Below are 24,951 nucleotides of genomic sequence, written 5' to 3'. Positions count from 1 at the left end.
TGCTTCTCCATTCTATCCAAAAAAAAAATGGTTACAGATACATTTTAATACAAATGTCAGAGGATGTACGAAAAAAAAAAGCACACTACTGCTTGAAGAAAAAGGAGTAGCCCATCCAATGTTTATTTTAAAATATCTGTAAACACAAGCTACAAGACAAAGACCAGCTTTTGATAATTTAAAAGATCTGCTGCTATATGAATTAGCCTGCATTTACACATGCGCGTGACATTAACGCACATCACATTCATGCACGTTCATTCGTGTTTGTGTGTCGTGTTTCCCTATTGAGTCCTATGCTTCTTCGTTTGTGCACATTTTGGCGTGTGTTCACGGAACACGCAGGTATGAATGCGGACTTAGTCACATTTTTAGAATCTGTAGTTCTCGTTAAGTATTGATGCCATTAGTCATTGCTATGGAAATATGGAAAGATCTTACAAGAAGTGTAATATGATGTATTAAAAGCGTGGAAACAAACATCTCCATTGATTTTACGAGTACACATTGCAGACATAACAAAGCACTATAAAAATAAAATCGTCTTTTGCGTCTACATCGGATTTGTAGTTACTTTACTGGCAATGCATTACCTAGAGGAAAAACTGCAAAGAATTAAGCAGACTAAGGCTAATGTTGGAAGGGCAGCTCTTTCAGCGTTCTTGCTGCTGGTGACCTGTTAAAATAGCCAATGGCAGGAATATTCAGCAGCAATCGGGCCAGCGACAGATCGATATCTTGTGGCATCTGGCAACAGAAGGTTCGATTCCATAGGGACAGATAGGCAACCCCTTTAAGGTGCCCATACACTGCACGATTCTCGTACGAGAATTGCGGGAAATCCCGCGATCGTACGAGAATCGTGCAGTGTATGGAAGAAGTGCGACCGTTCCTAATGTACGGTCGCACGACTCTTCTATATCGAGCATGTTGGAAAACCAGCTGAGAATCGTACGATTTTCGGCTGGTTTTTAACATGACCGAGAGATCACTGCCGAACGGGCCGGTGTGCACTGCCCGTTCAGAATTGCAGTCATCGGAAGATCGCAGGTACGATCTGCCTGTCCAAGATGGGCAGATCGTACGTTTTTTTTTAAATTACTTTACAACCCTCGCAAGACAAAAGTCTTGCGAGGGTTGTAAAGTGTATGGGCACCTTTAGAGATCCTGCCGCTGACGATTTGTCTCTTAACAGCAGAATCGGCCAGCTGACATCAATCTAAAGCAGAAAACGACCAACCCAAATGTGGGTGATATTTTGCTAGAATAGCACATTCGGTTATTGCCCATAGTAATTTTTTACAGCTGTGGAAAGACCTCTAAATAAATAAAAACCTTATCTGCTGCCTGTTTGTTCTTGTCACTGCCATCCATTCAACCAAGTCACTATCCATTAATCATTTGACATTATTATCGATTATTCGATTAGTTGGTTGCAGCCCTTTTTGAGTTTACATATACTTTAACCTCAAAGAGTGGAAACTGCAGCGGATAAGATACTGCTGAGTTTGCATGTATATAAAATAGGAGAGTTATCTTTCACAAACAAAAGTGAATTTACACTTCACAAAAGGAAAAAAGGAAAAGACTGAAAACTCCACGAGGTATTGTACAGTGCGAATCTTTTGTGGAGCGGGTTAGGAACAAACTTAACCCGAATGGCAACTGGGTACTTTACAACAGTTACTATTGTGGTCATAGTATGCCCTCAGATCAGTAACCACCCATGCCCTGACACAGGTTATGTTTTTTGTACTCGAAAGCCACCATACAAATATACAGGTTCTGCATCATAACAATTCTGAAGCATATGCTTGTTTATTTCCGCTACAATGACCAACATAATAAAAATGAACACGGTGATCCCATAGAAAAAAAAAGAAATGCATTCTATATGTTTTTTCTTTTTTTATTTGGATCCAATTTATAACATACAACGTTCATATCAACAATGAATATTTGTGAAGAAAAGTATATTATTCTAACAAGTTGTGTCAGTATTGTTTGCACGTTTGTCTTCCACTCTGATTGACATACAAATATTTTTGTGTAGCAGAGCAGAATCAATGACACATTGAAAATTCGATATCCTACATGCTCAAATCAAACCATGTTTATAAATTAAGCTATACATATGTATCAAGCCACCTGAGAAGGAAATCTTATTCATACTACATGTTCTTAATGGAAGAAGAATGCATTAAAACAAAGTGCACTACAATGTGTATTTCAATGTGAAACTATTTTTGGATTTGGATACAGCAGGGAAGGGTAGGAACCTTTGTCAGACTATGTCAAATTTGTCCTCTAACTCTTTTTTTCTTAAAACATGATATTAACGGGAATCTTCCCAATGGGATCAAAAATAGCAATAAAACTAACAAATGTTCTAATTCTTCCCCACACTACTTACAAAATTGTAAAATGTCCCTCACTTCCTTGGGCCACCTAAGGACTGAGAAGAAATATTTCCTTTGTGGAAAGGGTCCCCTTCACCTCCTATAACCACTTAGGGAGTGAGAGGATATAACCCCATGGGAAAGAGCTCCCCCTCACTTCCTGCCACCACATAGGGAGCAAAAGGAAATATCCACAACGGGATCAGAGAAAACAATAAAAGTCTGATAGAGATTCTAAGCCTTCTCAATTCTAACTAAAATTGGAAAAAGTTTACCTATTGCTGTGCTTTCAGTATGAGGAAAGCAAGAGGAAAATATTTCCAACAACAATTTAGAGCAAACTGCTGAAGTAATAATTTTTATTGACTTAAAAAAAGCCATTTACAATAAGACCTCATCCCCTGACCTGTAACCAAAGGTTGAATGGACTCCTGCCAAGTAATTCCTGTAAGATGACTGGCCCAACAATTTTAAGATAGAAGGCACCTTACATAGCTAATTTTCCTGGACTATCTCAACTATTCCCTTCACCCAAGAGCACAGCATTGCAAACAGATCTTGGTGGATTAGCATTTAATGCAGAAAGATTGACTTTAAATCATTTTTAAATCATATTTGTCTGAGAAGGCATTCTATAAAATTACACTCATATACTACATACAAGCTAGGAAACCATCTTTTTTTCTCAAAACTAAACCTATTGCTACTGTTGTAGCACCATAACGTTCCATAACTACTCTTACCTCCTCTTCATTGGCTGATGGTAACTTTTCTACAGGATGCATCTTCTGTAAAGATGTGCATTTATAATATGTTTGGGGCCTCTTGTGCCCTTTTGCATTTTTTGTTTTGCATCATCAGTCTATTTGTTGCATCTTTAGGCATTGTTGGGACTGCATTACAGATATCCATCTTAGATTTTACTGTTGTTAGTTAAATGTTATTTTCATAAACACCAAAATCCAGTGTCACAAACTGCTTTTTATTATCTACAATGATGTAATGAGACTGCTCACATACCAGATCCTCCGAAAGTCATGACATGAATCAAGGGGACAACAAAATTGATACATACAGAAGGCTTGAACAACTAATTTATTATGTATTTGTGTTCACGTCTGTCCTTGACCCAGACCAGTTATTAATTTCTAGCAGATAAGACAAACAATCCAATATAGTAAAACAACTGCAGTACCAACACAAAAAAAAACAAGTATAACCAGTAAAAAAAAACCAATACAATACAATTATAATATATGCAATTAAATCCCAGATCAGTAATCATGTAGAAAAATCAAAAGCTGTACTTACCATTGGTCCAATTATAGCCAAATGAACATTTGGTTCCCTTTTATGCCACTCTAGGATAAAGGATTTGCATTAGATTTGTACTAAATGATTTAATGTGATTTTAATATAATGTGCATGGAGCGGAAGCATCTAGAATTAGTAAAGCTTACAGTGAGTTGCTATGATTGCAATTTAATTAACAGCAGAATATCATCAGGAGTACTGTTATTCAGATTAGGCAAATATTTGTGCAGCCAAGCATGTTACTGCGGCTTAGGGGCAGCAAGTACAGCATGCACTTTTAATATTTTATGCTCTTGTAACATGGAGGTAGCGGATGCTGAAATCTCACAATCATACTAGCAGCAAGGACCGTAAAAAAAAAATTAAAAAAAATAAAAAATTTAGTGAACCCTAAAGCATCTTCTCTAATTCTGCATTAATGGCTCCTAAACACTAATAAACTTAACATATGATACAACGGCATTTTACACAGTCATATCATTATGGTATTATAGGTTTAAACCCCTGGGGCCCATCCTACAGCCTTGGGAGCCACATGCAGTCCTTTGGCACTCCTTGTGCAGCCCTCGGAGACCGCACAGAAAGTAGTCTGTATTTTCCTTACCTAGGTTCTTACTCAGGCCAGTGGAAATATTTGTTAGACTGTGTTCTAGCAGATCATGTTTTTCTTCCTCTAAACTTTCATATTGGATCTTGCTATGGCACAACTCATTCATGTGCCCTATAGAGATCACAAATGTGGAAGCATTAATACGTGAAGGTGCTGTAATAGCAGGGATCTCTAGTAGTGATGAGCCTGGACTTGGTGCAAACCCAGTTTGTTTGAGTTTACGCACGCTCAAAACTGTGAGTGCCACCCCGCTCTTGGACAAATCAGTTGCGGAGAGGTGCATATACGTCACAAAGGGATGGTAATGTTGCAACTGGCTCCACTGACTGGGCTGAGAGGGTGGTCACAGTTTTGAGTGGGCTTGGGCCAACTCCGGTATACTGGGTTCACAGCATGCCCAGGCTCATCTCTAAACTCAAGCCAACCATGTGGAGGAATTTTCTTTTCACATTATTGGACAACTGAAGTAAATTTTTACTCAATTTATTAAGTGAAGATTCTCAACTTTTGTAAATCAGTGTAAATCAATGCATTTCCAATCTGTCTTTAAATCTTGTCCCTAGTCTGCAACAACTCCTACAGCAAACTCCTACAGTCCTAGCTTCACACTGGACAGCAAAAGACCAACAGCCGACTGATAAGATCCTTTGTCTATTTCTTCTGTTGTCACTTCCTATCTGCATGTTCTGTCCCCTTACATTTGAATTCAGCATACCTGATTGGTTCCCAGTGCTGCTTTTCTCTCTCACAGTCAGAGTGCTGCTGTATAGTGGACTGTAAGAGGCTGCTATCAATTCAGGTACTTATACTAGACAAATTAAAAATAAATAAATGTAATCCTTTATTAATGAATAAAGATTTGCATTAATTTGTGTCTTTCATATCTGCCGTGAGTTCACCTTTAAATAATGATGTCATTTTGGATGAAGAGGGGACCACATCTTAGGAGACATTCATACAGAAATTCAGTAATTTAATCATGAATTACTCAGTAATGGACAGTAACGCACAGCTATTACATGCCAGCTAATAGCAGCTTAGCATAGGCTAATAGTCAATATTTTCCTTGTTAATTACAAACAAGGTCAAAAACTTCCAATAATTATGATTCTCCGTACTATACAGCCGTGTACCAGCTTGTCACAAGAGCAATCACAGAAAAAAAACCTCATTACTTATCTGCAGGTGCGAAAGATCATTAAATTACCATTACAATCAAAACTATTGATAATGTGAATTTTGTTGTGTTCAATTTTACAGGCTTACAGATGGTAACATAGGGAGCATTTGTGTATTGTTATGAATTATGAAACATGTGCAATAGGATTGTAGTTGTTATAAATTAATCTTTAAACAGTACAGAAAAGTAAAGTCAGTCACTGGATTGTTAACACTATTCACAAAACTGTGCAGCTAAAGTCAGGATGTTCACTCTGTTTACCTTTATCTTTTATAAAATAACATTTCTACAACTACAACCCCTCCACCCCCCAATCACCACCTCATTTATTTGGGTAAAGATTTATGGTTTAGTAGCTGCTTATAAATGTGGGGTCCTTCTGTGTGGGTAGGCTGCTTCAGGGCTGAACAGACAGTGAAGGGAGCCAGAGAAGTAACAGGACGTGGTCTAGGACGTGATGATACATCTTCCAGTAGTGCAGGAAGACTGCTGTCAGAAGAATGCGGAATATAGTCACTTTTCCATGGATCCCCAGGCTATTGAAATCAAGACAGCTTTTGAAAGTTGGAGGGTGCAGATGCACAACAATAATAGATTCCTTTAAGAAAAACAGAAGTCCTGGAAGTGAGGCAGTGTTCCTTGTGGTAATATCATGGTTATTTTTTTATTGTAACTGAAATGTACCTTTAATATTGGGGATTTTAAGAAACTAAATGTAGTTCAACTTCTTCATTCAGGTTTAAATATAAAAATTGTGTTATTAACACACGGCATGGATTAAAGAACACCTTCACTAAAGACTACGTATAATGATGAAACTAAATTTTTCTATAAATGTTACGGGGAACAGGCTGATAACCTGTCTGGGCAAACATATAAGATATGCCTTATTTAAAAAATAATTGGTCGCAACATCCCAGAGATCTTCAGGCCATACCTATTTTCCCTCAAAGAGCTCAATTGGTGGCTGACTAAATACTTTTTTGCCCCACTGTACATGCCAGGACATACTTAAACTGAGTGCTTAGGACTCAAAAACTAAAAACAAATAACATTTATTGACATAGTATTTAAAAACATAGTTCAATATATGTTAATATATGTTAACCTTGGAAGCAAATCAAACTGTTGCATTAGCTTCCAAGGTTAACACCTGTAGAAGTGGAGGTGGGCTTTCCCTGGGAACACTATATACAGATGTTGCTCGCTTACCGACTTACCTGTTTTGCGACCACTCGCACTTACGACGGACCGCCGATCGACCTCCGACCTTGCGCGTCAGCGTCAGTGCGCGTGTCGCCGGCGGAAGTGACGTCCTCCGATCTTCACTGCGGGTCCCGGTAAGTATTTCCATTGCCCGATGTACAGTACACGCTATACAGTACTGTACTAATGCAGTACAGTACTGTATAGAGTTCCTCACTTAACGACCAATCCGTTTAACGACCTGGTCGTAGGAACGGAACTCGGTCGTTAAATGAGGAATGCCTGTATAGAGGATTTTTGATACCTGAGTTAGTGGCCACGTCCCCTCTGAGGAAGTCCCGATCGGGGGGGGGAACTCATCAGGGTACGCAAGTGGGATGCCCTGGTGCAGTAGCTATGATTTTTGGCGTCTCGGCTCCATGTAAAGGAGTGCATACAAATGATCGTTATCGTTACATGGATTGTCTGAACTTCTGACAACCCAACTGGAATGACAGCTTGGACAGCTCTGCCTATCTAGAGGCCCATCCCTTGTCTGTCCCTCCAACAAGCATTGGGGGAACAGAGAGGGAAGGCTGGAATCCCTTCAGGGAGCAGTGACTGACATTGATCGCTCTCTGCAGGGAGAAGCTGTGAGCTGAGTGATCAGCAGTTTGGGATCGCTCGTCCTCAAGCTATAGAGCCGGCACGTGACAGCTGCAGTGTCACACGACAGCTCAAACTATTGAGAAGAGAACATTTTACTCTCCCAATAGTTCTCCTTTAAGTAAATGTAAAGGTTAAGTTCAGGATAGCCTCAAAAGCAAAAACATAGATAAATTCCTTTTTTTCTCAGTCACTGCATTTTATCATTAGTTCCTGGCAAAAGAGTACAGTAGGGATGAGAGGATCTGCCCAGGTTTCATTTACGAGCAGTTTTATGAAACGTTCTCAAAATGCCAAAAAATTATATAGAAAGCCAGGCACTGCCATGGGGGGACAGATACCAATGGCAAAATAAAAAAATTAAATAATAGGTATATGGCCTTTTCATGTGGCTTTGAGGACAAAATTAAAGTTAAACATCCCTAGAGTACAGTAATTGTACTAGTCAGAGTAGTAACAATGATTGGGTTGAGTGTAAGTCACTGAATTTAAAGCTGGTAATTCAGCCACAATCTTTAGGATTCATTAGATCTCACCTGACTAGAGCTGCACCCAACTCCAACTGAAATATAAATATGCAGACATAGTAAAGCCTAATACAAATCTCAAAATGTCTATGGCCATTAACGTGATGATGCAAAGTTTTTACTGAAATTAGATGATGGACGTCCATAAAAGCAACTTGGATACCAGCTGTAACAAATGAGCATCTTACATGCATACACAAATATGGAAAGGTATACTTCAGGAAAATGGCAAGAAGATACAGCAACTTCCCTACCAGGGAAGTGTTTACTACAGGTAAAAAGTATATATAAAGCATATGTAAACCAGAGATACCAAAAGGCTGGTATAGAAGTGAATGGATTATAGTTTCCAGTCAGTTGTTGAGCCTGTATTTATGGGAGGATAATAGGGACCAGATAGAGAGGAAAGGAATAAAGCAAAGTACATAGCAAAAGAAAGAGAAAAACAAGAGATGATGGCTGACAAAATGTATGTGAACTGAAAATAGGCCTTTATAATGGGTACATTCTAAGTTAACAATCACTGTTTCATCAACCTCATCCAGTTTTTATGACTACAATGGATCTTACGTGAGTAATCATACATTACCATTTATGTACAATTCTTTCTGAACTGAACTGATAGCACATTCAAGATGTAACATGTGTGACCAACTTAAGAAATCTTCAGCCACTAACCCATGGCAGATGAATTCTTATTTTTACTAATAATCTTCTTCAGATATCTCATAAAAAATGACAGTTGTGTGCTTAATGACAAAAGAACACTTCTTCTCTTCTCTCCAACTGTTCCTAAGTTTTGTCTGTGGGAATTACAGTCTCAGACAATATGTGCTGACTAATGTTTGAGGGCTTCATAATGAGAATAGCACAAGGCATTTCCTAGCAACAGCTATGTTTTTAGCTTCTGTGCCAGGTGAGTACTCCTAAATTGGAACAATAGGGAACGATAGGCCTTAATAATAAGCCATATAGAGCAATTTATTTCACTATACTATAAAAGACATTGTTAGATGATTAATATCATTCAAATATTTGAAGCGTCGCTGTCACCCAACACAGTAAACAAATATGTGCAAAAACCAAATGTTATAGTGAACAATACTATTGTGAAAAAAAAAATTCTAATTCTAATTTTTATAGACAATAACCTTTGATTTACACAAACAGTTGATAAGAAGATTGTATTTGGAAAAAAAATGTTCACAATAGTATTGTTCACTATAATATTTGTTTTTTGCACATATTATTTGTTTACTTGTTGGGTGATAGCGCCGCTTCACATATTTGAATGATATTAATGCAGGCTCATGCAGCCAATTTAAATGAGCAGCTGTAAGGAGGAACGCCCAGTTTTTTAAGAGTAATCGAGCGCAGAAGTTTCTATAGAAAATTTACTGATGGATGCTTTGGAAACTAAAAGAAAATTGGCATATACTACATATACACAGCTCAGACATATAAACCAAAGACAAATAAAGCCTTACAATTGAAATTCAAAACCTCTATTCTCAAATACGGAGATTAAAGTCTATTTTAATACACATTTACATAAGGTGTGATTCCTATTGTGTAATGTGTACAGATGCTCACTTTGCACTTTCAGCAGAATTAGGAGGCCTCCGTCCTGAAAATTTATTGTGTACAGAATAGAGCTCACCTGCAAAAGTATCAACCAGATAGAGGGGATCTTTAACTCTTCGGAGTCCACATATCAAGAGGAAAATATACAAATTTTCTGAAATCTGTTGAATTCCTGAAACACAGCATACAACGGGATTTATTTTAGAGCCAATGCAGTGAATTGAATAAACAGATTTCGATTTTGGATATAAGCTTCCATAATGAGTTCTGGCTTATAGCTGAAAAACAGATTAAAAGTTCAAGATAATCCTATCCAACTTTGCACAAGTTAAAGCAAAATACTATATGTTCTTTTTCTTTAGAAAGTTTTTTTTTCCATAGAGGATTGCACTGGCATTCCTGTTCATGCTCATGAAGAGTAGAGGTGTCAGCAACAACAGCCAAGGTGCTGACTTAAAACTGGAAGTACAAGAAGACATGAGCATTGTCATCTAAACCGCCCAATTCTGGTCACTGCATCTCTTAATCCTGATGAGTTCAGGCAGATTGGGCAACAATCATCTTGTGTGTATAGCTACCTTTAACTGTATGCACTGATGGAAGTAGGCTAGCTCAATAAGCCTTACATTGGCTGCAGAGAGCCAAGAGTTTATAGCAGAGTGTTCCCCTAGACTCTGGCAATTCATGAATAGCAGCTATTCAAGAATGATCAGCAGCTATTTCTTCAGTTAAAAAAAGTGAGCTCTCCCCACCACAGCCATGCAGTGTTCCTTTCTCCACATCTGTGTGCCCTCCTCCCAAAGAGCGCTATCCTCTGCCCGCTGTCTCTGCCATAGCTCCCCGCTATCAGATTCCCCTTCTGTGCCCCCTGCTCTCCCCCCAACCTTTACCAGCATTCAGATTGGTGTTCTAGCTTCATGTCAGGTTTCACCGCTGGCTTTTCTGTTCAGGATGGCGTGCAGGAAGAACGTTAAACATGCTTTTTGTGTTTACAGATCTGCTTCAGTTTCCAAATAAAGATGGAAGAGCGCATTACTGAGCTCTTCCTTACTGAAGGCGATTTATAAACATGAGAAACATGTTTACTGATCTCCTTTAGTTTGTGAATGAACACTGAAGAAGCTTAGTACTGCTGTGTTGTGCATAATATATTTTACATTATATGATTCTTTCAGACACACATGTACGGTAGAGTTACACTTGCAAACAAAATGCAAATGTATAAACATCAGGTTTCTGGAAAAAGGTTTGGTCTCACTGAGATAAATTACATTGTATAGTTAACCCAATATTGACACAAAGCTGCTTTATCACAGTGGTGTAGTGTTTTTTCATTGTTTAGAGACAGTTTTCTGGCAATGGTATATCTGCCCTCTATTGTTTTTCCATTGTTCCTAGCTGGCTTTTTCGCAGTGGGATATTGTTTTGGGGACAACAGCACACCCAATCTGGTCAACAATAGCCTGGTCTTTGACATTTAACTTACTTTAGATGGCATTTGTGAGGCTCTGCTGCCATCTAGAGTTGGAAAAAGAGAGATACACCTGCCCGAAGGTGCAGATTATGCGTTGCTACAACGCATACGTTTGAAGGTAGCCCCCCAAGTAGTTTGCGCATACCGCTTATTTACAGTTTACAGCTGGCTTTCTTAGAGTGGGATATTGTTTTTGGGACAACAACACACCCAATCTGGTCAACAATAGCCTAGTCTTAGGCATTTAACTTACTTTAGATGGCATTTGTGAGGCTCTGCTGCCATCTAGAGTTGGAAAAAGAGAGACACACATGCCCAAAGGTGCAGATTATGCGTTGCTACAACGTATACGTATGAAGGTAGCCCCCCAAGTAGTTTGCACATAATGCTTTTTTACAGTTTGCGATTTTCACCGGTTTTCAAAAAGGCACAATTTAAAATTTACAGGTATTTGTTATTTATTAACACAATAATGTTTTGTGCTTTAGATTTAGTATTTTTGCAAGTTAAGTTTTGTATGGTTATGTGTTCTAATAATGATTTTACTGTATTTGTATCTAAAATACTGTTTTGAGAAACATTTGCAAAACTATTATGGGACATGCAAGATCAGTAACACCATCTTTTATCTTCTATTGGTCCTGTGCTTTTAGAAGAAGGATGCTCTTTTACAAACGCTGAAAGCTGTAAGTGAAACATTATAACACCCTAGAAAAAATGAGCAGTTAACCCTTGCAGTGCAGGGGTAGCCCCACTGTAAGAGTTAATAACATTTGTGCCTGAAGTTCTACTTTAAAGTAGAAGGAAAAGCTAAAATAATCCACGTTTAAAACATTGCCTCACCAATGCTCTTACACACGCTGAATACAGTTGTTAAGAAATCTCTGTGTATATACCTTCTTTTACTCTTCCGAGCAGTCATGTGACTGCGAAGCTCCAGTTCCTCTGTGTGAAATTAGTGGCTGCTGCTGACTAGTGGGAGGGCACATTCACTGCTGACAATGGCTACAGCAGTAAAAGTCGGCAGGTGATATCACGCCTCTGTAATTCAGCCCTATTGTCGGACTTACACATCTACAGAGAGGAGCTGGAACTTTGCGGTCACATGCAGCATTAGTAGCTTGATAGCAAAAAACAGTAATGTAATACATTCAGAGAAACCAAGAAACTTTGTAAATATAATATATTGTTTCTGTCTTTTCTTCCCCCTTGTTTTGAGAGTTATCATCACAGACCCCAGCCAGTGTAAACACTGCTCTATTTACACAGTTTGTCTGAGTCTGCACTGTAATTGCAGCCACATGCAAATAAAATGGCTACACTAGATGTCACAAATTACATAAATGTCTCAATGAGTTTGTTTGATTTCTGTAGATCAGTCTGACAGATACAGACAACCCTTTTATAAGCTTAGCTAAGTCCCATCCATCCTCCCAATACATATGATTTTAGAAATCCAATTGTGGAAAGCAGGCTGCATTTCTAGAGCGAGCCCCTAATGCCATCCTTATTCTCAGTCCTGGTCTGTAGAAGTACTCTGTAGATAGGCTTGTACAGTAGTTGCTTGCTTGTATCAGTTTGCCATCTCCAGGAGTGCTAAGCAGCACAGGAATCATTTACAGCTTCAGGGAGTGAAGATAAGGGATCAAAACGGTATGCAGAATAGATGCCTTTCTTGGTTCCACTTCCTGTCTGCGGTTGCAGTGCAGATGCAGACAAGCTTTATGTAAACAAAGCAACACATTGCTCTGGTCTGGACATGTGATGATACTTCTTAAAGTACAGAGAGGAAAAAGATTTTAAAGTCCATTTCTACCTTTTCAAGTGATTAGCATTTATTGTGGTAATGAAGAGGTGCAGTGATATTGTATATGTGTGCACATTTTCATAACTCACATTGCAGGCTTTCTTCATTTTTTTAATGAAGTTTTTATTAGGCCTGAATGCTACAAATTTAAAATTTTCTCCATAGGAAACTCAGTCTGACATCAGGGTCGGATTGTAAAGCAGGCCGTAAACAGCTCTCCCCTCCCTGTTATTCATTGTAACAAGATCCCTAAACACCAGCTCTGCCTTTGCACACAATATACGGTCCGAGGAGAGGGGGTTACCAGTATGAATACTAATGAATATGGGGTAGGGGGGTGGAGAGCTCATTTGTAATATACACATATTGCTTGCAAAGCACGGAGGCGGACATGTAAGCTTCTGTGTTCATATACAAGTAAAAAACACACACAAGCAACACAGCCTAGTACAATAGATGAGCATACGGCAATGGAATGTTTGAGAATAACAATGTTGCATTCAATGAGATATTGAGTTTTGAAAAAACGATAAGATGTAATCACACGTCAGGTTGCTTTTCACCAGTCATCTTTCCCTCCTTGTGGTACAGCTGCCGCTTTCCTGCCACAGACTGCTCCTGATTCCCAGCCATCCCATTCTTATGTGCCCCTTCCTCGACATACCCTCCCGCTGTCGTACTAGATCCTCTGTCCCAACAATCGTCTTTTTTGCATTACCGGCTCCTCTGCAGCTGCGATTGACCAAGCCCTCAGTCTCAGCTCTCCCAGAAAGAGGGATCCTTCCTCTCCAAGTCCGGTTTCCTGCTGCCTCTCCAAGACACCTCCTTACAGGACCCAGCTGTGGTTCCTCCACTGCCTAGGACAATAGATGAACCTGCCACAATGGCTTAATCCGTACACCAGACATCAGATGGGCTCCCTCTTATACACCGCCATGTGAGTGCAATTTCAGCCTTTTTATCCTGCTAATGGTGTGGTTGTGTTCCTTTTTGAGATACACACATTGCCATCATCTACATACCACCTAGTGGTCTCTGACCAGGAGAGATCTTTCTTCCACAGCCTGACATTTGTGGTTACACGTTATCCTTTTTTCCAAACGCAATATCTCAGTGAGTGCAACATTGTTATTTTCAAACATTCCATTGCCATATGTTCATCTATTGTGCTAGGCTGGGCGCTCGTGTGTGTTTTTTTTACATGTTTTCAGTTCTTCTGCAGGACACCGTCACCTGCCTACCAAAGAGCAGCATGCCACAATCCCCCCATTTGGAACACACTAATCCACATACAATACACACTATTTTTTTTCCTGTGTTCATATACAGCATCTGCATATGCCTGCTTCAGACTCGATGTACATTGCTCGCATATGTTTTTTTTTTTTTTTTTAATACCTTAGCAAAAGGTGGCAATGAGCTTTAAATTATATCTGCAAAGTTGCTGGATATTTTTCTATTTACTAAAAAAAAATGCTAATGCGGTTCTAAAGTACAGATATGCTTTTACTAAAACTGAATAAACTGGAAAGCATGAAAATAAGGTAACAAAACAGCAGTAACAATGCAAAGCTGAAAGAAAGAGAATGAAGCTGAGGTAAAGAAGGGGGAAATAAGGTGGAGAGTGGCTAATTGAATGAACCAAAGCAAAAAGTAAAGTGAGCTGCAGCAAAGCTGATAAAAGAGCAAATAGTGAAAACAGAAGAGAGAGCAAGAGTACTACAGTACAGAGACAGCATGAGTGAAAACAGAGGAAAATAGACTGAAATGGGCCATCACAGGTATAAGAGAGCAAGAGAGGTTTTATTCTTTGTGAGATTCTTAATATATAAATACTGACTACACAAGCCTATAGACATTCCCCAGCCACCACAAGTTATAGTACACTTCAGTTACAGTAAGAGTAATACAAAAGTTACATTAATCATTTACATTGTTGAATTTACATTTCAGCTGAAGGCAGCTGCGGAAACTAAGGAACATATTTATATAGCAGTAAATGTGACATTCAACAAATTTTCACCGCAGGTGAATCTCCCTGCTGCATGTATTTTGAATTGCAGGAAATGTTTAACACTGAAATATGAATATGCCCCTATGTTACTAAAACTTAGGGGCCCATTCATAAAGATGTGCTAAACAACATTGTCTAGGATTGTTTTTGTAAACTTCACATTCAAACATCTACACTTTCTATGTAAATGTATGTATTTCTGTGCTCATGCACACGGGTACCTGGGTCCGTACACTGTAAAAACGAATTGGTAAAATTCAGGCCTATGTCTCCACTCTGGGTGTAAGCCGCTACTTGCATAAAGATTGAGCTCAGGGTTGTACGCTCGTGTGCATGTAGAGTCATGGCCAAAAGTTTTGAGAATTACACAAATATTCATTTTCACAAAGCCTGCTGCTTCAGTTTGTATGATGGCAATTTGCATATACTCCAGAATGTTATGAAGAGTGATCAGATCAATTGCAATTAATTGCAAAGTCCCTCTTTGCCATGAAAATGAACTTAATCCCCCAAAAAACATTTCCACTGCATTTCAGCCCTGCCGCCAAAGGACACGCTGACATCATGTCAGTGATTCTCTCGTTAACACAGGTGTCAGTGTTGACAAGGACAAGGCTGGAGACCACTCCGTCATGCTGATTGAGTTAGAATAAAGGTGCCCATACACCTTACAATTATCTGCAGATTTTCTGTGGTCAGATGGAAAAAGTGCAACAGATTGGCCCAGGTGGAGATTACTCCATCCACACAGTTAAGTGTAGATGGAGGAATCTGTTGCACCTTTTCCATCTGACCACAGAATATCTGCACATAATTGTAAGGTGTATGGCCAGCTTAACAGAGTGGAAGCTTTAAAAGGAGGGTGGTGCTTGAAACCATGGTTCTTCCTGTTTATCATGGTTACCTGCAAGGAAACATGTGCAGTCCTCATTGCTTTGCACAAAAAGGGATGAACAGGCAAGGATATTGCTGCTACCAAGATTGCACCTAAATCAAACATTTATCGGATCATCAAGAACTGCAAGGAGAGAGGTTCAATTGTTGTGTAGAAGACTTCATGGCGCCCAAGAATGTCCAGCAAGCGCCAGGACTGTCTCCTAAAGTTGTTTCAGCTGCGGGATTGGGGCACCACCAGTGCAGAGCTTGCTCAGGAATGGCAGCATTTGCACGCACAGTGAGGCAAAGATTTTTGGAGGATGGCCTGGTGCCAAGAAGGGCAGCAAAGAAGCCACTTCTTTCCAGGAAAAACATCAGGGACAGACTGATATTCTGCAAAAGGTACAGGGATTGGACTGCTGAGGACTGGGGTAAAGTCATTTTCTCTGATGAATCCCCTTTCTGATTGACAAAAGACAAAAAGGAGTGCCTCAGAACCTGAAGTTCTTCCTCAGAACATTGAGGTTCTGAGGAAGGGGGCGTGCCCCAGAAACATGTAAACCAAGACCACACAGGGGCAGTGGACGCTGATGCTGCACAGCTTTTCAGACTTCCGCTGCTAGATGATTTGACATCCCATTGCTTTCTACATGCCTTTTTACTACCGACTTTTTGTAAGTACAATACAGTTGTGCATTTTTATCATTAAAATTAGTTTTACACTATGGAGGTGCTCCTTTTTGTCTTATGTCTCTCAGATTGAAGGTCCTTTGACCTGTGGGAGCTGCCTCTTCAGTGTGTTCGTTACCATTCCAACCGGCCGATATTGCACGTGGAGGCGCCGGTATTGTTTCCTGTCCCTCTCTGATTGTTTGCGGCATCCGGAAAATACCTTGTGCGGAGAAGAAAAGGTGAGCGCTACCATCAGACCTGTGTCATGCCAACAGTAAAGCATACTGTGACCATTCATGTGTGGGGTTGCTTCTCAGCCAAAGAAATGGGCTCACTCACAATTTTACCCAAAAACACAGCCATGAATAAAGAATGGTACATCCTCTAAGAGTAACTTCTCACATCCATTCAAGAACAATTTGGTGACAAACATGGTTTTTCCAGCATAATGGAGCACCTTGCCATAAAGCAAAAGTGATAACTAAGTGGCTTGGGGAACAAAACATCGTAATTGTGGGTCCGTGGCCGGGAAACTCCCTAGACCTTAATCCTTTTGAGAACTTGTGGTCAATCCTCAAGAGGGGGGTGAACGACCCCTCCACACACACACAAATTCTGACAAACTCCAAGCATTGATTATGCAAGAATGGGCTGCCATCAGTCAGGGTGTGGCCCAGAAGTTGATTGACAGCATGCCAGGGCGAATTGCAGAGGTCTTGAATAAGAAGGGTCAACATATTGACTTTTTGCATAAACTTAATGTAATTGTCAATAAAAGACTTTGACACTTATGCAATGCTTGTAATTATACTTCAGTATACCATAGTAACATCTGACAAGAAGATCTTAAAACACTGAAGCAGCAGACTTTGTGAAAATTAATATTTGTGTAATTCTCAAAACTTCTGGCCACAACTGAACGTGTTCACACAAGTACTGGTGTATATTTGCATAAAGCTGCCATGGGTTTCTACCCTGTTTCCCAGAAAATAAGACCTAGTACTATTTTTGGGAATTGCTAAAATATAAGACCTACCCCAAAAATAAGACCTAGTTGTGACCATTCCCAGGGCCGGTGGTGGCATAAGGGGGAACTTGAAGAGCAGCAGGAGAGAATCAGCGGTGCCAACGCAGCCAACACTAGAGGAAGCGAGGCGGCACAGGAGGGAGCAGAGCCACATAAGCAGATGCCTCCTCTATAGCGCTGGCTCGCTGGTTTCCCTTTAATTAGCACATCCATTGCTGTAGATAAGAACTGACATGTATATTATCTCCTTGTACCTCCATGCTTTAGTTTTAAACATTTTAAACAAATTCCATCTACCTTGTTATATTTATTTCCTGTCAGAGCACTCAAATAAGGCATTTGTAGTTCCTGAGGCATCACAAACAGGAGAACAAGCTCCCTGGCATGCACACAGACCGTCGATCAGGAATTATTTCATTGTTTATAAAGAAGTGGAAGAGGTCACACAAGTTTAAACCTGAAGCGCCAGAGACTACTTGAGTGAAACTAAACAAAGTGAATGACAAAGTAGACCATAAACAGGAAATAATGATTATAAGGAATTGTAGAGTGAGTCTGGATGAAAAGCGAGCTTTATGAAAAATGGCAGGGAATATTGATTTGCTAAAGAATGCAATGGGACTCTCAACAATGTTGTTTACAGCTGTCTAAGTACTTTAATACATTGTAAGGACTCAGCAATAGAAGGCAGCATTCGACTAAAGGATATCAATGCTGATCTCCGGGAAAGAAACAAACAAGAAAAAAAATATTATCAAGTAATACTGTATGTTCATTAGAAAAGAAAAACAAATAAAAGCAAAACTTCTACATATAACTAGCGTAAATCCAGACATTGGCCTTTTGTATTCCCCTACACAGCAGCACAGATGGGGACAGCCAATCAGAGCTCTACTGCTTTGTGCAGTGCTATACATCAACACTGTGATCATGCTTAAAGAAGAAGAGCACAGGGATGTCCTCATTAAGCTAGCCATACAGAATCCGCCTTTTCTCATTCAGTCCCATGGGCTAAAAACGAGAAGAAAAAAAAAACACTCAATTTCCCCAACCATGCTAAACAGCATAGACGGGGGGAATCTCCCCTGCTGGTCTATTGTAGTCTGACGGCTGTTGGTATGCTGCTGTCAGAATACCTGGACAGTGACTGCAGCTGATCTACTGCAGCCACTGTTTGATTGAGAATTTACCACCGCTGTTCGACTTTTGTCAAAAGAAGGAGTCAAGGCAGGTCTATACACTGCTTGGATTTTGGCAGTAATTTAGGCAGTGTCAGTGGCAGCTTTAGTGTGCTGCTGTACCATCACTGTCCACTCAAACGTTGGGGAAGATTCTGAACCAGATTCTATAGAAAAAACAGCTCACATATATGTAATGCAGCTGTATTTAGATGTGTGCTTGGCGTTCAGTTTAAAATGTTGTGTTAATAACTCACCTACAGACATTAAATGGTGGTCGGACAGTGCGTGCATGATCCGCCACTATAGAAGGAACAGATACCAGTACCGATACTTGCCATTTTTACAAGAACTACCAGGGTTGCAGCGATGACAAGGCCCTGGCACTCCATCACTGTCCTGAAATCATTAGTCTGTATTGTTTTAGAAAAACTGTCACATAAAAAAATAAAAAAGTATCATTAATTGTATGTTAGTACTTGGACAAGTATCAGTACTTGGACAAGTATCAGTACTTGGACAAGTATCAGTACTTGGACAAGTATCAGTACTTGGACAAGTATCAGTACTTGGACAAGTATCAGTACTTGACCTTGGTCTGGAAAAAAATGGCATTGGTGCATCCCTAATATATTTATAAATAACAAATCACACATTAAAACAGGGATGTACAAATCCCAGGAGCCCCGTAGCCAATGCGCCTTATAAATAACAGCTGCCTCCTAGCTTTTGAGTTTTTCTTTAGTCTTGGAGCTGGTAAAGCATCTGTACTTGTACAGGACTTGGTATCTGTGCATCCCTACCAGCCACCATCTAATGTCTATAAGCGGCTTGTGTCGCTTGAGAGCAAGTGTTAAAGAAACTACTCTTCAATTAGGTAATTACATTATGAGAGAAAGATGTTTTCACAAACTCATATTTGCTTGGTCATTGTATGGCCATGCAGAGCTATCATCAGACATCTCAAGACTATTATGAATACCTTCACCAAACACACACACACTAAGCAGACAGTGAAAGACTTTCTTAGGCCCCTTTCACATGGTGATCCGTGCATGAGTCCTCTCCTGATCATAGCAGTACAGAGCGGATGTCACCGCTCTGACATCCGTGTCCGTACAGTTTTTACCTCCATCTTACAACAGAGGAAAAAACTGAAACTACCAGACCCCATGTGTGTCTATGGGGAATCTGATGTAAGCGGACATGTGTCTGTTAACATCAGATAACCGCCGATCCGACACAATCCGGTCCGTCGAAACGGAACCCTGTTCCCTCTGTTCTTCCAGACCCAGCCGGAACCGGGGGTAACCGGGTGTAAACATAGACTTGCATTGGGCATCCGAACGGGTCCGTCTAAAAAACTGACAGGCGGACCCGATTGGACCGCCCGGGTGAAAAGAGCCTTAGATATTTTACAAATATAAACTAGTTGTAGGCTATAGGACAAAAGATGACTCATCTATCATATTTTTCCTTGCCTGGGGTCAAAGTTTTGAGCTCCCTAAACCATGTTATATATTTTTGCATGAAGTTCTTGGATGCAATTAATTTCAAAATGGCAGTCCATCTGTAAATTCCAGCTAGGTAAACCAAATGATATAGGCCCCATTTTGGTGCTACTCACCCAATGCGCCCCACTCACAAATGTGTAACTGTGTCACAGAAGCTGACTTTCAAACACTGTTGCTCTTTCCCAATGCAGTTTGTTCATTTTTGGCATATGCTATCATTATTGAGACTGCGAACCATTACATTATTATACAGCTTTTTTTGACCAATGTACTTGCAATTTGCACATCAACCAGTTCCCTTTTTAGAACTCTGTTAGTTTCTTCATATTACTTTGAACAATCACATCACAGAGCTGGCACACCGTTTATAGCCGACATGTACTGATAATTGGCATTCAACCTAAAATGACTCATCTTTGCAACCCTGTGATCATGATAACAACTAAAGAGTAGAGTAAAACACCTCTATATCAGGCGCAGCCATTATTTTTTAACCCTCTATCCCAGATGCACAAAGTTGTACAGTGCATTTTGTTATAGTGCAGAAAGCAAGGAATTGCAAATTCTAACCACAATCCAAGTTTTTAAAGTATTTCTAAAACCAGGTTTTTGGACAGTGTATGGAACTTTTAAAACCCATCAGAACTTTTATTCTCTTGACACATAAACACAACATGAAGTAAAAGGAAATATCTCTAAAGTACGGGAAATCCAATTTTAGAGTTGTGTGCACAATCAGGTGCTGGCTGCCACTAAAGCATGGACCTAGGAATGGAGATTTCATCCCACCCAGAGCTCTAAGAAATCTCCTGGCTCCAGGATCCCAACTATGATCCAGAAAACCTGGAAAGGACTGAGAAGCCAGCTCTTTCCTGGTACAAGCAATTGCTTTTTTGGAGCCACTCAGCCCCTCTGGCTGAGAATCCTGGGTGAATTTTAGGCCACCTAACACCGTGGTATTGCCACGCAATGCCACAGCTCAGGAACAAATTCCTGACACAGTGACAACTCAAAATGTTTTAGTCCCAGTGACAATGGTCACCAGGACAACTAGAGACGGTAAATCTTCCCAGAGGGGACAGATATAGCAATCAAAACCTAATAGAGGTTCTAACACCTCACTACTACATTCAAACAGTATTATGGCCCATTCACACAAACCCATCTGCTAATAGGTTGCGTTGTAGCAGACGGGCTAGTGTATTGTTGCAGCTCCGGCACTGTACATTGTATCACACACTGCCGGAGCTGTCACTGTTTACCTTTTTTTGTAAATCTTATGAGGAGTGTACAATTTGTACACTCCATTCAGGTCCAAGCACAGCAGCTACCATGTGCTGACCTTAGGTGACATGTCTGCATTTTTCCGCAGGGCAACGTATCAGCCATCACAGCTGCGTTGTGAATAGGACACACAAAAGAACACTTGTTTTCTATATGTGTCCTTGCGGTGACCTGTGCTGATCTAGTGCAGTAAAACCCTGGTCACCAGTCACCACAGTATGTACAGAAATTCTCTGGGAATAAATATGGTGAAAAAGGTGTTGCTTGGAGCAACATTCACCATATTTATTCCCAGAGAGATTTTGTACAAGTCATTCTGAATTGAGAAAGATGGTCGGATAACCAGTGAAACGTCTTCAAGAAAAATACAGCAAGTCCAGTTGCCTTGATGAATGTTTTGCAGACAAACTACAATTTGTGTATATATATATTGTGCATTACACACCCCTTATGAAAACTGTCAGCAGTAAAGGAGGTGACAGGTGATAACAGATTCTAGAACAACCACTCATTTGATTATGCTTAAGAACATTCATGTTAAAACCAAGTCGGCCTGGGGGAACCATGTTCTCAGAGGGAATGGTTACTGCAATCCAAGAATAAATCTGCAGTGTCATGTGCTATGATTTATGATGGAAGTTATAACCTGGCACTGTTCTGTTTAAAACTGGGACACACGTACTGAATAATGACATGTACTTATAAATGTGATGAACCTGCTCTGTGGCAGCAGTTCATTTGTTAGACACAGTAGGAATGCTAGTGAGGCAGATTAAGGGGAAATTTATGCAGTCATCCTTTAACAACTTCATTCCTTACAGTTAGCAGCTCATTTCTTTCACTCTCTAGCGATGTAGTAACATGGCCTTCCTGAAGGTACATTTAAAACCATACCAATGATTGGCAATCAGCAATAAACCACACCTTTATTTAGCATGACAACCCTTTTTCAATCAGCAGAACAGTGGAACAGCAAAACAGTGGGGTTTCTGGAAATTTCAGACTTTTACTAACCGCTCATTACTCTGCTGCTTTTGTTACACCTACACTGTCATGTTAGTAGCAAATGTTCAGGTGAACCAAGGCACTTGAGAAAGCACGTCTGAATGCAAAAGCATTACCAACACAATATACAGACGTTGCACACAAATACTGTAATTGTATTTCAAGTGCATAATTTCCATTCCACACTTATGTTTGCAAAGTCATTGAAATGTGAAGAACAAAATGCTGCTAATCACTTCAGTCGATTCGAACACTTGAAGACAGCACAGATTCAGCCGACCAGCAAGGTTGCTACAAAACATATTTTCCATTTGATATATGATGCCTGCAGCCTCATCCCAAGGCAGAGATGAAACAGCTACAGAAAATGAGCTTATGTGGTACTTTTTAAGGGACTATAAATAACATCAGATAGTGTTATCTTTGTAAAACATACTGGGATGAATTTATCAAAACTGGAGGTGACAAAATCTGGAGCAGTTATGCATGGCAACCAATCTTAACTGAACAAACTGGAGATGCTGATTGGTTGGCATGCACAGCTGCTCCAGATTTTGCCTGCTCCAGTTTTGATAAATTCCCCTCACTATATATATTTTTTTATGATTCATCAAAATACTGTTATTAAACCCTTGCATGCTTTTGCACATATCTACTGCTAGCGAGCAGTAGATATATGCAAAACGATTTTAAAAAAAAAACTTTTTAAAAGGGTTAATACTTACCTGTGTCTTCGCCGCGCACTCCGGTCTGAACATCTGAAAATTTCTCGGGCAGCCGCAAAGAATCTTGGGGCGGGCGCATGCGCAGTTCAGATGTTCGGCCAGGAGACACACAAGGTAAGTCTATGGAGCAGCGTGCACCCGCACAGACTCCGTGGGACATGAGAGAAGAGAAGGACAGAGGAGTCAGCGCTGAGACCCGCACCAGCGCTGGAGAGAAGGCTGAAAAGGACAGTAAAGAAGATGATGATTGGATTAAGAGACATCATTTAAGGAAAAGTCCTTACAATAGCATTGTAAGGGGGGGGACTTTTGACTTTAATGTCACTTTAAAGAGGAACTTTACCCACCAGTATAATTTCTCCCCAAAACAGTTACTTTCAAGGCATGCCAATTGTCAAGGATGTCAGTGTGCTTATTTCCGTTCTTAACCAAACGTTCAAACCATCAAATGGCTGACCTCATAGTTGATCACATGTGCAGCACCATGGCAACTACAGCCCAAATAAAGGCTAAGATGGCACCTTCCTTGGCTGTAAAGGATAGGAGATTGTAGTTCCACTTTAAAAATTAATGATTAAAACAAAAAAACTGATGCAGATTCCAGTAGTGCAGACAATATCACCTTCCTCAGAGCGAAAAATTATACATGGATTTTACATATATTTTTAAGAATTTCTAAAACAGGGTTTAAAGCTGTTCGGAGTTCTCAACTGGTTTTGTGGTCTTCTTAATGAAAAATATGGATCTATAAGCACATACATGCATAATTAACATCATATAGAAAATCCAGAACATTGCATCATATAGGTGTGCAAACACCCATCTCCAAATATAACACCTTTACTGTATACAGAAAGTACCCCTTACAAAAGCAGTACTAAGCTTCTGGAATCAGTTTCCTAAAACACCATCGATTATGTCATCTCTCTGTGAGCACTCCTAGGTGTCCTGGACCAGGGGAAAAATCCACTAGGAAGACACCCCAGACACGTCTGAGAATGTATTGTTTAATAATTGTGTATGCACCTTGCAGATGCCATTTGAGATATTTATTAAAGCGGACCTTTACACTCAAAAATGAAATTCTACCAATACATCCCTCTATGTATGATGATTAATAATAACATAGACATGTCAAGAGTAAAATGCTGTGATTTTGAAATACTTACACTTGCAGAGCATTCACTTCCTGCTTTGAAAGGGCAAAATGATTTCACTTTGCCAAAGCAATGCCCACTGGGATTGCATTATAATCAGCAGAGCATTGCTGGGAAATCTCATCTGTAATCTCATGAGATCTCGGGGAAAGGCATTTTTGTCCCCTGAGATGATGTGCATGGTCACATGTCCTAGTCGCATGTGCCAGAAATCCAGGAAGTAAAGAGAGAGCTAGTAATCTGCCCTTAGTAAACATGGCCACTGCCAGAAGACTGGGGAAGAAAAGAGGAATAAGGTCTGCAAAGAATACAAGGCCTGCAATTATCTAGACGTATGTGTTTGTAGATTGTCATTACTAAACATTTCTAAAGTTGTGTTTGTTGTTATTTTAAAGATATGGGTAAAGGTCTGCTTTAAAGGGTTAATAAAACACGGGCCCTTACAATATGTATGTAGCTGTGCCATCCACAATGATTTACATAGAAAACACAGAGAGGCAGATTTATCAAAACTGGAGCAGAGAAAAATTGGAGCAGCTGTACATGACAACCAATCAGCTCCTATCTTTCATTTACAAATCTCAGCTGGACAAACTGAAGAGATAAGCTGATTGGTTGCCATGGGCATGCCAACCAGAGAGTCTAGAGGACACATCACAGTATAACCTTATCATGAAACTGAATGAAAAAAATCCATCCAAAAAATGGTATGGAAAAATCTTAAGGGGCTGTTACAATGAACCATTGTGGATA

At 39.9% G+C, this 24,951-nt stretch overlaps 1 protein-coding gene across 2 annotated transcripts in view; it reads right to left on the bottom strand.

Annotated features, from left to right (window-relative positions):
- The window catches only part of GLT1D1 (glycosyltransferase 1 domain containing 1), an 82,830-nt gene that overhangs the window by 34,606 nt on the left and 23,273 nt on the right, over nucleotides 1–24,951 (bottom strand). Inside the window, exons 7-8 of one of the 2 annotated variants that reach the window (XM_018576490.1) lie at nucleotides 9,542–9,637; nucleotides 3,711–3,760 (exon numbers count right to left, since the gene is read on the bottom strand). The exons of the other annotated variant lie outside the window; for it this stretch is intronic. Coding sequence (XP_018431992.1) covers nucleotides 3,711–3,760; nucleotides 9,542–9,637 — 146 coding nt within the window. The remainder of the gene's footprint in view (nucleotides 1–3,710; nucleotides 3,761–9,541; nucleotides 9,638–24,951) is intronic. 2 annotated transcript variants of the gene reach the window in all.

Source organism: Nanorana parkeri, unplaced genomic scaffold, assembly GCF_000935625.1.
Source record: "Nanorana parkeri isolate BGI_ZX_2015 unplaced genomic scaffold, ASM93562v1 scaffold68, whole genome shotgun sequence".
In the NCBI taxonomy this organism is placed as follows: Eukaryota; Metazoa; Chordata; class Amphibia; order Anura; family Dicroglossidae; genus Nanorana; species Nanorana parkeri.
This window is presented reverse-complemented; position numbering and strand designations above follow the sequence as displayed.